This window comes from Leuciscus leuciscus, assembly GCF_965113295.1.
Source record: "Leuciscus leuciscus genome assembly, chromosome: 20".
Lineage (NCBI taxonomy): Eukaryota > Metazoa > Chordata > Actinopteri > Cypriniformes > Leuciscidae > Leuciscus > Leuciscus leuciscus.
The window spans coordinates 4,262,812-4,277,811 of record NC_138744.1 but is presented as its reverse complement, the minus strand read 5'-3'; the positions used below and the strand labels follow the sequence as shown (position 1 = coordinate 4,277,811).

The following is a 15,000-nucleotide window of genomic DNA, read 5'->3' as shown; positions in this document are numbered from 1 at the left end:
AGACAGACAGACAGATAGATGATAGATAAACAGACACAGATAGATAGATAGATAGATAGATAGATAGATAGATAGATAGATAGATAGATAGATAGATAGATAGATCCTGAAAAAAACAGTACTGTGTTAACTGCATTATTCCTACCAAAAGTAACAAATTACATTACAATTAGTTTAATGGAAATTAATGCATCAGATAGTTTTTATTACTTTTTCATACTGCAGAAAAACAACAACAAAAAAACATTAAAACATTAAAACGCCAGACTGATGAATGTAATGACATTATTTGGATACAAGTGCATTATCAAAAACGCTGAGTATCCTGAAAATCATTTTTGCTACCATTCATAGAGATGCTGTCATTTTTAGGAGCTTGTTTGTTTGTTTTGCAGGAGGTTTCACCTCACATCCATACAAAATGCCACAATTTCAGCATAATCTGACATAAAATAGAGGTGAGCAGGGCATATGGCTCAGTGCAAGGCGAAGGACTTCTTGTCATCTTGTCCATTCTATCTACATCATCACCATTGCACTTTGAAACAGATGATGATGATTTCTGGGAAATCTCCGTATCTTTCTCCGTGCCGCCCTGACAGGAGTCAGGGGTGGGTTATCAGCGTGCATGAGAACCCGGATGAGTGTGAATGTGTGTAGGTGTTCATGCTTCTGTTGCGGTGTTTAGAGCGCTTCTGGTGGTTTACAGTAGAAGTATTTGTGTAGACATTTGTGCATTAAGTGGTGTAGTTTGTTGCATAGAAATGTATTGTTCACGGTTGCATTAATAACTCATTTTTTTTACACGATTTCTTTTGGGTAAATTAAGACATGCAACGTTCCATGTGAAGTAAAAGGCTGGATGCAAGTGAAAGGTGAATGTGTGTGGTGTTACTCGATGTATTTGATGATTTAGTTTGCTTTAGATGGTGTTTTAAAGGTTTCTACGTGTGATTGCATCAAACGAGCTGTAGAAACACATCAGAACGTATTAACCCTTTCTTTTGAACCTAAATTACCTGACAGACCAATTCAACCAGGACTTCGATTTGACCAGCTAAAGAAAAGCAATGGTTCCAGACAAAAGTGACCGTCGTATGAGTTTCAGTTCTGACAGAGATGCACCCTTTACTCCTGTTGTCGTCATCACTTGTCTTTGTGTAGTGTTGCAGCTAGTTCCAAACCTCCGTTCCCCAACACTAATCCCATATTCATTCTCAAATACTAGGTTCTGATTGAGAAGAGAAAGAAATTGCACCATAATGGAGTCAGACTGACTTATGTTAGCAAAGCTAGCCACTTCGCTAATGTAACAGTCTGGAACCAAAGCAAATTCCTTGGTGTTAAAAACATAGAACCTATAAAGTTGAGCCATTCACTTATAATTCTTGTAAAAATGAAGTCAAACACAAATACCAGGTGAGTATATGTAGAATGGTAAAGCATATTAGCACCAAATGTTGTTGTCATGTTGTTTTGTTGAGTTTCTCTCATGCATTAGCCTCAGCTTTAGCTTTAGGTTGATTTATCTCCAATGTTTCCACCCCAATCCAGATTTCACTGAAAAGGACTGAACTTGATGAAAAACACACTGAGCATGATTTAGATATAAAATGAGCTGAGGCTGCTTTTGGCACTGCACTGCGCCTCTGTAGGTAAGATTAGAGGATAAGAGCAAAATAAAAATGGTGTCTCCACTATATGAGAATCTTAGCCCAGCTACACATAACAAAAAAATCTGAAAGTCAAACTATCCCTTTTTTTTTGTGTGTGTGTGGCAGAAATGGGCTTGAGGTTGTTTTCACACTTTTATTGCAGAGCGGACCCAAGTTCAATATAATTTAACCAGCAATGATAATATACTAGCTATGAAACTATTGCGGGCCCGATGTAAATATAGAATTTTAAAAAAAGTGTTAAAAACAGAATACTATATCTGACCTGTAATATATTAGCCAAAGTGTTTCATACATTTTTGAGCTGATAAAAAAAAAAGTAAAAAAAAAATATTCAGAAAATTTAGAAAATCGGATATATAATTTGCGATGCTTTCAGCATTACTCTTTCTGCAAGTTACATAGTTACGCCAGTAGGTGGCGACAAGTGACTGTGTTTTCTGTGTTATCAGTGATTCACTGAATCTTTCTCTACCAATTCGTTCAAAAACACATATTCATTTATGCACAAAGCAAGTAAGCTTCTTACGAGGGAGTCATTGAATCATTCACTCATTCAAAAACACGAATTCATTCGGGTACGAAACCCTTGCAATGGGTTTAAATGGAACGCCCTAAACCCTTGATCACTTGTGGATCAATTAAATGCGAGTTTCTGTTGTGACGTCACAATTTTGTTGCATTGTGGTCTATGAATCTGCCTGAAGTGTACACGCTCCCTCGGTTAAAATCGAGGGGTCGAGGTTCTGTCGAAATTAACTTCCCTCGTCCACTTTACAAAGTTGAATGCATTTAAAAATGGCGGCATGTAGTTTGCAATAGGTTGTATCCGAAGCGCACACTTCCCTACTATATAGTAGTCGAAATTCAGTATGTGTCAAAAGTAGTATGTCCGAATTCACAGTACTCATAAAAGAGTGAGCAAAAAGTGCCCGGATGACCTACTACTTCTGGCGAGTGTGGAAACTCCCTGAAATTCTAAATAGTGGATTTGACACTGTTTTGTAAATCAAAAGTAAATTTTGATATAAAATATCAAAATTGTATAATCATGCAATATAATACAAGTATAAACTACTTTCTATAGAACATTTATAAGATAGTAAATGGATTGAAAATGTGTTCCCCAGAGTCATTTGAGCTTGCATAACACTGTCAGGCACATCTTCACAAGGCAGACTGTCACAACAGTCCAGATATGCTTGTGATAGCAGAACAAAAAGCACCTACATTCCACATAAATATTCATTCTCACTTCCTGTTCTTTTCAGTTGATCACACTTTTGCATCAGTTGCATGCTCAGTATAAGTCTATTGTACTGCACTCAGACACTGGAGTGAGTGCAGTGGTAGGGGTCATATCATGAGTCATCAAATTTTCTGATCTTTGAGGTCAAATAAATGTAAACTTTGGGACGTTACATTGCCACTTTACATATAACTGGTAATCTATTTTTATGCTTCCATGAGAAAATTTAATGATCCAACATATATTTTTGGACCAACAAAAAAAAAAGGTTAAAAAAAATCGATTAATCATGATTAATCACATATAACATAAAAGTTTGTGTTTATATAATATGTGTGTGTGTGTGTGTACACACATATATGTATGCATATATATATATCTGTGTATATATACACAGACACGCGCGCACACACACATCAAGATTAATCGATTTGACGGCTCTAAAAAATGTGTGTTATGACCCCTTTAATGCAAAATTGATAATAAATAAATAAGTTTCTCTTCTTACTTAAAATCACATTTTGGGTATATTTACCCCCAAAAATCCAATATTGATTCATTCAGTGTCACTGACAACCACTCTGGTCTTCTGCAGTGCAACCTCACAAGAGCACAAGTGTATCAACAGCATTTGTAATTCCCTCCTCATCCCTCTCTCTTCCTCTTTTTTTGTGTCTATCCCTCTTTCCCTGAGCGTTTCTATGGAAATATTTCATTCCTCTGCTGTACAACTCATGCTCCTGTTTTATTCCTCCTTTACTGCTCTTCCAATCCCTCATCACCTCAAATCTCTCTTTCTCTCTGTGACCTCTATTTCCTTTGATCTTCCTGTTCTGCATTTCCCTATCGATCTACTTTCCATGGGAACTCCTTTGCATTCCATTTGCCTTTTTTGTGTGTGTGTGTGTGTGTGTGTGTGGAATCTTCATCCTTCCATCCCTCCTCCTCCTCCTCCTCCTCCGCCTGCTCTCTTTCTTCTCCTCCCTTTTCCTCTCTCTCTCTCTGTCTTGCTAGGAAAAGCAGCTTTCCGCCTTGGGTTCAGCAGACCCCGGTGTGAGTTTTGGAGGAGAAATGACCAGCACTCCTGGCTTTGTTGGAGTCTCCCCCTCGGACAAATCCTCCACCCGATCCCCCCTGAATGGAATCTTGTCCTTCCCGTTAGCCCCCCCTCCTCGTTCTCTTCCTCACGCACAACTCCGGCCAAACGGAGAGCTCCCCGGCAACTGAAATATCAGCAACAGCATCGAGGGCAAGTTTGGAGGGGGAGCAGGTCAATTACAACGTTGACCAAATCTGAGAACATTTTTAGGAATTCCGAAGAAAAAGTCACATCTTTTGTCATCCGCATTATAAGGATGTTTTTTTTTTTTTTTGGTACATTAGACTGAGGACAAATGGGAGGCGGGACATTACTTGCACCATCAAAAACAAAAGGGCTCTCCATTGGATCCGATATGTTATTCCGACATCACATTTTCTTTGGATCAAAGTTAAAAGCCCCATGCACGTACAGTACCTCTGCCACCACGTCATCCAAACCACTGGAAAGTGCTTGGTTCAGTTTCCAAGTTTTTGACTGAGCTCCCTCATAATGCGTTTTTAAAAAAAATCCCAAGAAGCCGGGAACGGTGGAAAAACAAACGTATGCGTATGTTTCGAAGTGTATAGAGATCGAAATTTGACCCACGAACATGCATCAGCTTTGTCTTGGGGATTTTGTCTTGTCATCTGCCTTCCCTAGTGCCTTTCTGTATCTCTAGACAGGGTTTTCAAACGAACACAAGAATAAGGATGGCAGAATTATACAGAAATGGTTGTGCAATCTCCTCTCTCTTCTCCAGATTGCTCATTTAGGAGAGATTGATGTGGTGTTCTGCCTCAATGTAATGCTGAAAATGTCAAGTTTGGGAATCCGACCATGGCTCGGGTTTTTGTGGACAATGTCTGGAAAGTGCTTGTGGTCTTTGAATTGCCTCACTAGACTGAACTTGTGCAATGTTTTCTCTTCTCAATCTCAGAACCTATGTGTATTTAACTGGTGCTATGGATTCACAAAGCATTGCTCTGTGTTACATCACCACCTCTCATTCTGTCATCGTCCTAACCGTTCATATACAGTGTGTCTTCGTCCTCCCATTCATCTCCTTACAGGCCAATTTTGATTTCTTTCAGTGTGTGTGTGTGTGTGTGTGTGTGTGTGTGCGCGCAGCAGCGTGAGGTGATCTCTGTCAGGTCTAAAAACCTTTTGTCTTTTTTCTTAAAACAAAATGCTAGGCCAGAATGCAGTTGTGGTCATAAGGCATTTTTTTTTATACTGATGCGTTTTCCTCAAAATGGCATGTTGTGAAGAGAGCTGATATTTCAAATAAGCAGAATTTTGTGTGTTTTTTTGTTTGTTTTTTTTGTCTTAAAAGACATTTTAAACTCAACATGAAAGTCAACTTAAAAGAAACCAATTTTTAATCCATTTGAGTTTAAAATAGATAAATTTGAACTTTTAGGAATTGATGGGTATAATGGATTTTGGTGGCTGAAATTTTTTTATTTAAATGGATTTGTGATTTTCTCTTTTAAGAGGTGGTGCACGTTATATTTTGTTAAAAGATTATGAAAACAACCCTGTTTTTAATATAGAATACCATGCACCAAATCATCATAAAAAATAAGATCAAGAATGTGCATTGAAAAAGTAAACAGGGACTTGCACCAAATAATCATTACATTTACATTTATGCATTTGGCAGATGCTTTTATCCAAACTGAATTCAAGGTATACATTTTTATCAGTTCATGCATTCTCTGGGAATCGAACCCATGACCTTGGCTTTGCCACACCGTACTGTTTGAGCAACTGGAAAGCTACACATTTAGGAAAGATCTAGTTAAATAACTGACTTGGTTTGTAAAATAATCAAATCTTATGTACTGTACAGAAATATTGCTGGCTATAATTCTTCATTTAAGTATCACTGCCATCTGGTACTGATTGTATACCTCATCGTTCACTACAGCTTTCGTTTTATTGTTTGTTTTACGATTAATCAGTTCATTGTCATGTTTCTACAGACTCAAGACATTCTCGTGGCTTCGCTGACACAAGTCATTCATTTGTAACCCAATTCATTGCTGATCGCCTTGTTGTTGCATTGAAAAACTACTCAAGTTCTGTATGTAATACAGCTACACCAATACAGCAGGCCTAGATGAGAGCAAGGACACATAAATCATAACTGCACAATAAAAACACTGAGCTGTACTGTAATATTTAAAGGTTGGGAAGGCACTAGAGAGGAGAATGGACTGATTGCCATTTTAGCTTTTTAGAGCTTCGAGGGCTATCTTTAAGTGACTTCTACACCATTTAGTAATAATCAACAGGCAATTTTGTTTATGTCCCAAAAGCGGTTGAGAGAAATGGGATAACAGGGTTATCGGCTGATAAATGTGCCATGACATGAATATACCTCAGACGTAAAATCGAATGACTCAGGTAAACTTTCAATTGCCTCACAGTTTACTGCAAACTGGAAAAAAACACACATTTTAAGTTGACCTGCCTGTTTTGGTAGTTAGTCCATTTCTTCTCTGAGATTAGTAGCAGTGATTGGTCAGCAGCTCATCAAGCACCTCCTCTTTTCCCTGCATCTCCAGCCAATCACAAAGCTTCATGGAGGACAATCTGGAACCTAATTGGAGGCCTCACCAAGGACATTCTTCAGGTTGGCCGATGTTTAATTCCAGAGTGCTGTCACGCGATTCGGTTGGTTGACAGAGGGGAAACTGAGGCTTAGACTCAGTGCCAGAGCCGATCCAAAGAAAAAAAAAAATAGGTTCCCCTCCTCTGACGTGCCCTCTCTCTTGATATAATTTGATGTGATGGCAGATTGGGATGCTTAACATCCGTCAGATGGCTTCTGCGTGCCTCTTAACAGTACGAGAGATGACGTCGCATGCAGCGCAAGTGGTTCGTTGAGAGAGTTGGAGAGGTTCTGTGGATAAGATCAATCTCAAAGGTGCTGTTTTTTAGGTTCTTTACTAACTACATGTAGGATATTGAACAATCCTCTACTTCTTCTCATTATGATCTTCATTAGCTCTGCCTGTCATGCCTGCCTGTGTCTCAATCATGTCTTTTATTTTGTGGGGAAACAGAATATGCCCAGCCTTTTATTCTCAAGAGACGCTGATTTGTCCTTCAGCGGATTTGGTTAGAGGCTGGAAGTATCCGAACTTTTGTTTCCTGGTAGTTTTCTACTACTTGACTGGACCTCACCCAGATGAAATCACATATTTACATGCTGGTAATGTGAGACGAGAACTGAAAATAATCCTTTTTAGAATCCGTGAATTTATGTGACAATCTCCTTGCAAAGAAGTATCGACAACATGTTATTTTACCTGCTCCCCCTCTCCGCATTTTGCTACGTCCCGGATCCTCGGCAAACTCCTTTGTATGTGAAAGAAAGATGGATTCTTTTACTTTTTAACTCTCTTTCGTTTTGCTGTGGAGTTCTTGATTTTATGAACGACCCTGTTTGGATTGTGGAATCCTCTTGTTTAGAAAAATTGGCGGTCGAACGTTTGTGGGTAGTTTTGAAAAGCGAAGCCAAGTTGCTGTTTTAAATTTAACTTTATTTCCTTTGGATGTCATTGCCGGGCAACACAGACATTTCTCTGCTTCCTTTTTACACCACTAGACAAAAATATATCAATTTTGAGAGATCATGCAGGTCGAATAATGCTGTGGGTGACTGTGTGTATATACAGTGTGTGTACAGTTTTTGTGTATATACTGGATGTATGGTTATACAATATAAATATATATATATATATATGTATTTGTACATAAGGTATGTTTGTATATGCAGTGTACAGAATGTGTTCTTTTACACCGATTTCCCTTTTTCTCAATATGTGGACAAGAAAAAGCATAAGAGAACTTTGTGGGAATTAAAGCTCATGTTGGCGACTCGTCGACGGATGTCTTCGAAGCACTTTTTGCTCAGGCTGATTGTACGCAGTCTGAAACCTACGATGCGTCGCCGTGAGTCCGCCACGTGGTTTGCCAGTCTAAAGCTTGCACTCATTTTCTCACTGATTGGGGTGTTTTGTAACAGGTTCTGGGTGACCAAGCAATGCTTGTACATAAATATATAGCCTAGGCTTAATACCTACCGTATGTATGCATATATCAACTTTTCCAGACATAAGTCACCTGCTAATCTTTGCAGCTTTTGCATCTCCTCTTGCTTTCAATTTCAATGCGGTGCCGTGCATCAGATGAGTTTTTTTTTGTTTTTTTTGATCGCTGTTAGAAGGTCGCTCTTTTGAGAAGACGTTCCCATTTTACTATATGACCTTTTATATGGCTTGATGCTTTATTCCCTCATTACTTGCCTAGCAACTCTTCCATGCAAGTAAGCGCTTCTTTGTCCCCTGTAAATGAATGGAGTTCCCATGATGTGCCTCTTTCTAATAAACTTCAGTTGATCTTTGTCAGCCATAAGCCAATCACAGTCATCTTTCTTGACAAGCCATAAGCCCCGCCCCTAAATTTCCATTTGTGAAAAGGGCAGACACTTGGGAATTTTATTTCTTTTTGTATATATTATATTAATAGAAAGAGTGGTATGTCAGAGTGTATTGCCAATGTTTTTGGATTTGTTATGAATGTTGATATTCTGGTTATTGAATTATGATTATTATTGTAATAATATAATGACTGCTGTTATCATTTCATCATACTTTAGTTTATTCAAAGCTGTTGAAGACTTTCATTTCTTTTTGAATAAATCGGAATTTATATTTTTCGGGTGGGCTAATTATAGAAATGAAATCAATTAAACAGATGAATAAAGAAATACATTTGTATTGAATTCATTTATTATATTGAGAATGATGTTTTTATCTGTCTGTCTGTCTGTCTGTCTATCTATCTATCTATATGTCTGTCTATCTGTCTATCTATCTCTATCTATATGTCTGTCTGTCTATCTGTCTATCTATCTCTATCTATATGTCTGTCTGTCTATCTATCTATCTATCTATCTATCTATCTATCTATCTGTCTATATGTCTGTCTATCTGTCTATCTATCTCTATCTATATGTCTATCTATCTATCTATCTATCTATCTATCTATCTATCTATCTATCTGTCTATACATCTGTCTATCTATCTATCTATCTATCTGTCTATCTATCTCTATCTATATGTCTATCTATCTATCTATCTATCTATCTATCTATCTGTCTATACATCTGTCTATCTATCTATCTATCTGTCTCTCTATCTCTATCTATATGTCTATCTATCTATATGTCTGTCTATATGTCTGTCTATCTATATGTCTGTCTATCTGTCTGTCTATCTGTCTATATGTCTGTCTATCTATATGTCTGTCTATCTGTCTGTCTATCTATCTATCTATATGTCTGTCTATCTGTCTATCTATCTCTATCTATATGTCTGTCTGTCTATCTGTCTATCTATCTCTATCTATATGTCTGTCTATCTATCTATCTATCTATCTATCTATCTGTCTATATGTCTGTCTATCTGTCTATCTATCTCTATCTATATGTCTGTCTATCTATCTATCTATCTATCTATCTATCTGTCTATACATCTGTCTATCTATCTATCTATCTGTCTATCTATCTCTATCTATATGTCTATCTATCTATCTATCTATCTGTCTATACATCTGTCTGTCTATCTATCTATCTATCTATCTATCTATCTATCTGTCTATACATCTATCTGTCTGTCTGTCTATCTATCTATCTATCTATCTATCTATCTATCTATCTGTCTATACATCTGTCTGTCTGTCTGTCTCTATCTATCTATCTATCTGTCTATATGTCTGTCTATCTGTCTATCTATCTGTCTGTCTGTCTGTCTATCTATCTGTCTGTCTGTCTGTCTGTCTGTCTATTGTGGCAAACAATTTTACATCACTGAATAAGAGACAAACATGGATCAATTGTCTTTAACAATTATTTATTCCCTTGCAAGGAAAGGTCAGCAGTCATACAGTCATTACAAAGTGCCTGCAGAGTGTGACCACGAGTGGTGGGGGTATCCTTCATTCTTTATAGTTGTTCCTCCCCCAAGGTTGTTTTCCCGAGGCTACATCAAGATACATCTTAGCCATAACTAACATATTGTTTAGATTTGTCTATCATACTTAATCATATTACACCCTTGAATGGAGACTCTCTGTCTCAGTCATACATTCAGTCGCATTAACTTTGGTCCGGTCATATACAAGGACAGACACATACATATATTAATACGAATATGTATCGACACCACATTAATCTAATAACCATCATATTTCTAAGATTCTATAAGTGCAAACATAATAGAACATTACATTTCTTCCACACTATCTATCTATCTATCTATCTATCTATCTATCTATCTATCTATGGAGCTAGAATTGTGTCTTTATTACATGCGAGAAAATAAATGATCTGAGAGAAAAAAAAAAGTTTGACAGAAAAAGTTATCACACTGATAGCAAAAAATAATAATATTTGAGACAAAAAAAAGTTTGGAGAGAAAGTATTTTCTCATAGAACATAAAAAAATATAAATTAGACATTTTTTTCAAGTTTTTTTCAAAGTATTTTGAGAGAGATTTTTTTTCCTCAGAAATAATTGTAAAAATTTCAGATTTATGTTGTTTATGTTCTATGAGAAAATACTTTCTCTCAAAACTTTTTTTAGTCTCAAATATTATTATTTTTTGCTATTGGTATGAAAACTTTTTCTCTCAAATATTCTTTTTTCTCTCATGAAATGCTTTTTTTGCTATCAGTGTGTTAACTTTTTCTCTCAAACTTTTTTTTTCTCTCAGATCATTTATTTTCTCGCATGTAATAAAGACACAATTCTAGCTCCATATCTATCTATCTATCTGTCTGTATGTCTGTCTGAAAAAATAAAGTTGTTTCAGTTGAAATGACTGATGCCACTCACAGCTTCTTACCATATGGTCTTCATCAACTCAACTGGTGAATCTTTACTAATGCCATCAGTCAAAGTAGAAGATATAAAGGATCAAGGAAACAAGATGGAGGCTTGTGATTTCAGGATTGCTGTGTCGTGTTAAAACCCCCTGCTGATGATTCACAAATGCAGTTGCCAGGTGATGCCAGATGGTTTGCCTGCTAATCGTGTCCAGAGATGAGGGCTTGATGAGAATGTGTGGGATGATATTAAGGCAGTACAAACAAATTCCCATGATGTATACCGGTAACTTTACCATTTAAATAATATAGAAATATATTTATTATTACTGCAATGAACATGAGATTATTTTGTATTATGAAACTATGACTTTGGATATATTCTTGGGATAATTTGTGGGACTGACCCTATTTAATAAATTCACTTATATTTACACATTTCACACATATTATTGCCCCGTATTTTCCCTAAACTGGAAGTGCAAGCACCTGGAAAAACTAGATGAATTAAAACATTTTGAGAATTATTTTCTAGAGGGAAAACTACTTATCTTCACTCTAAAAAGAATGCGTTGGCTCGACAACAAATAAAATGTATGCAACCATTTCCATCAATTTTCTAATAAAGTTTCAAAACATCAGCTATCATAGTACATGTTAACATAAAAAATTAACACTTAATTTCAACATTTATTCTCCTTATCCAGTCATATGCAAAGCATGCTGGGAACTAGAAATGCACTGCCTAATTTCCGAAGTTATCAAGACAATTTCATTAAGTTACCACAACTTAAAAAAAAGAAAAAGCCAATTAACAGAAATTTTTGTGGAAATTACAGACGACATTAAGTTATTGTAATGATCAACATGATTATGTCAACAGAACTCTACGAAATAATGTTTGCAACTTAAGATTAGGCCTAATTAAAACAATAAATTTGATTTTTTTTTTACTCACAGAGTTGTCGTAACAGGTCTCCTGAATTACTTTTCAGAGTGTGACTTTCACTTTCCATTCATACAAATCTTATTTAATTACAGTGTACCTTTAGACAAATCCATTCTTTATTGTAAAAAATGTATACAAATATGGAATACATGGTGATTTATCGCTGGGTGATCAATTGATTTAGACAGTGAGAAAAGATGCAAAGAAACAAAGTACAGAACATATTTCTGACAAAATACCAAAGTATTACTATAATTGCTAAAAAATAATAATAGTGTTATTAAAATATGTTAACCACATACAAATAATTCTGCAAGCTTCTTCTTGTACTATTTAAAGAAAACCCCTGTTGTTATAATTTTACAGTATAAATAATAACTGTAGGCTACTATTATAGTAGTTTTACAGTATAAATAGTAACTGTACTATTATAGTAGTTTGGAAGGAATTCTGGCTATCATAATACATTTCTGAGTAGGCCTGCCTACTAATGGTCATTGTTAGGAACCGTTACACCAGTGGCTGATCATGGCCCTGTCTCAAATGGAACCCTAAGCACTCGCGGTCTTCCTCTGAGTCCGCACTTTCGTGACGTAATGCCGCTTTGACTGTCGGGAAGAAGTCTGATGCTGCAAAGTGCGCATCAAGGGCGCAAATCGACCACATGGGGGCGCTCGCGAGCACTCTTCTGAGATCTAAAAATGAGAAATGGGACACACTGCGGTCTCACGGACTTAACGAACACGCGCACGCGGCAGCCATTGTAAGTCCACAAGACCGAAAGTGCACATGAAGTGTGCCATTTGTGACAGGGCCCATCTCGCCCTATGATCTCGCCTGCAGAGCCGAGCGCTACTTGCAACTATCGCGATACTTGCAGCGGTCGCTGAACTGTGTGCGGTGGGAGGGGGAAAAAATGGCCGCTCGCGAAGCGACACTCGAAATGATGAGCAACAACAACACAAACACAACCCCTTCAAAATGTGACAGCTGACCCGAACCGACACCAGCACACACACCGGCTTCAGAACGGATGGGTATCGCGGCCGGTGACGGGGGAGGTCAGGAACGACAGCGTTTGTGTTTAAGTTGTAATTTGAGGGAAATAGGTGAGTTAGCTAGCCTGCTAACGTTAGCCGCGCGCTAAACTAGAGCTGAACGAACCATAACCAGTACAAGAGCCACGAAAACAGACCCCAGCAGCCGCACTATCACTGCTAGGATGAGCGGACCGGGTCAGGACAGCGAGCCAGAGGCCAAAGTGCTTCATATTAAACGGCTGTACAGGTAAGAGCGTTGACAGCAGGCCGGTACTGTCAGGAAATCTCAGTAATTCTTTATGTATTTGATGTTTTTTGGGCTCAGAAGTGTTTGAAAATATATTGATAATGCTAAAATGCTAAATGAGACACTTGACACTTGAATACAGAGGCCGTGTAGTCATTCTCAGCCCATTATGTCTCATCTGGAAATCTTATATTGTTTGGCATGTGTGGCATGAAATTATAGCTATTAAATCTAAATTTACTTTATGGTTTATGTACACAGATACTCTTTTTTATTTCCTATAAAATAACAGATATGGGTAATTAAAATGATAGGCCTGAATTATATGAGAATTGAAGATAGAATATTTATAGCATCTGCACTATGCAATGATTGTTAACCCTGTAAAGCCCTTTTTAAAATGGAACAGTTTATTGCAGGTTTTATTTTTTAAATGGCCAAATATGAAATTCTGAAAGCTTTTTTTTTTTTTTTATAGCAGACTACTTATAAAAATGCATGTAAAATCTGTCTTGTCACTCTATATCTCCCAATAAAACCTCTTAGAAAGATGATCATATATGATACCGTAGGCTTTTTATGGTTAGGAGCAGCTGAAATTAATCTTTAAGCTCAACCATTAAAAAAATGAATCAAAAACATTGCTCTGATGTTAAGTTACATTCACAATATGATTTATAGTGGATTTTTTTTTTTCTAATACATTTTTATTGTCAAAAAGATTGTTTGTAAAGCAACAGTTTTACATTCGGAAGATTCAATGTTTTGGTCCCATGACGATAAAATATACTTTTTATCTTTAGTAAGTAAACAAGTTAGGTTTTTTAATTTGCTATAATGTGTCTTTGTGAAAGAAAAAAAACACATGGAAAATTATGCCATATAATGCAAACCATTACTGATTTGTTTGAATTTCAACCCCATAGTTTCAACTAGGCCTAAATCATAAATGATTGTGATTTTTTTTTTTTTTTTTATTATTGTGAAAGTGTTGAATGGGATTTATTATATTGTGAGTTTGTGGTGTATATAACAGTGTTCATCATCTCTGGTCTGTTTTCATGAAGGGCTGTGGTGGAAACGGTGCACAAGTTGGATATTATAATCAGCGGCAAGTCGTCGTATAGGGAGGTCTTCAAACCTGAGAATATCAGCTTGAGGAACAAGTAAGCACCAGTTTACTCTCTCTGCAACCCAACCAGGCACAGTGCAGTACAATCGCTCACATAAGGTTGTGTTTACATGGAAGAGAGCTTTTATTGCTTGTCACCTGGTTAGGATGCAGTTACATTAGCTCTTAAAGGAGAACTCCGGTGAATTTTTAAGTTAATCTTGATCGTTTTACCTTTGTGAGTACTGTCTATAGAAAAAAAAAAACGAACCGGATCGGTGCTTGCAACGCGGAGCTGTTACAGTTAATGCCCAGAGCTCCCATTCAGCTAAAACGGCAGTTATGGGGGCATAAACCTAAAGAGTGTCTTTGTGCCTCTTAACAGACACAAAATGCAATTAAAATGTCTGTCCAACATGAACAGGGCCCTTACATGACAACAAGATGCGTTTAGCAACTTAGCCATTGTTTAAACTCACCTAAATAGTGTTTTAGACGGCTAGCTGTAGTCTCGCGCTGAAGTCCCGTGGGAACTCAGTTGTAGCCGGAAAAAATGTGCGTGATTTTTTTTCCCCCCAAACCACTTCAGCGGAAATCCCGCCCTGCAGCTGATTCTAAGGTTTTCATGGTCATGTCAATCGTCACTGTAACCTAAACCAATTAAATCAGCTGCACATAGTGCAGGTGGGAGGAGCGTCATGTTCCGGCTACTACTGAGTTCCACGGGACTTCAGCGCGAGACTACAGCT

General features: G+C 37.1%; 1 protein-coding gene and 1 long non-coding RNA gene across 2 annotated transcripts in view; one reads left to right on the top strand and one right to left on the bottom strand.

Annotated features, from left to right (window-relative positions):
- syngap1b (synaptic Ras GTPase activating protein 1b) overlaps positions 1-8,780 on the top strand; it is a 140,574-nt gene extending 131,794 nt beyond the window's left edge. The window contains 2 exon segments of the mRNA XM_082150640.1: positions 3,940-4,149; positions 4,151-8,780. Of these exon segments, the coding sequence (XP_082006766.1) occupies positions 3,940-4,149; positions 4,151-4,222 (282 nt within the window). The 3' untranslated portion in view covers positions 4,223-8,780.
- Positions 1-15,000, bottom strand: part of LOC309484522 — a 150,553-nt gene that overhangs the window by 109,842 nt on the left and 25,711 nt on the right. The window lies entirely within an intron of this gene.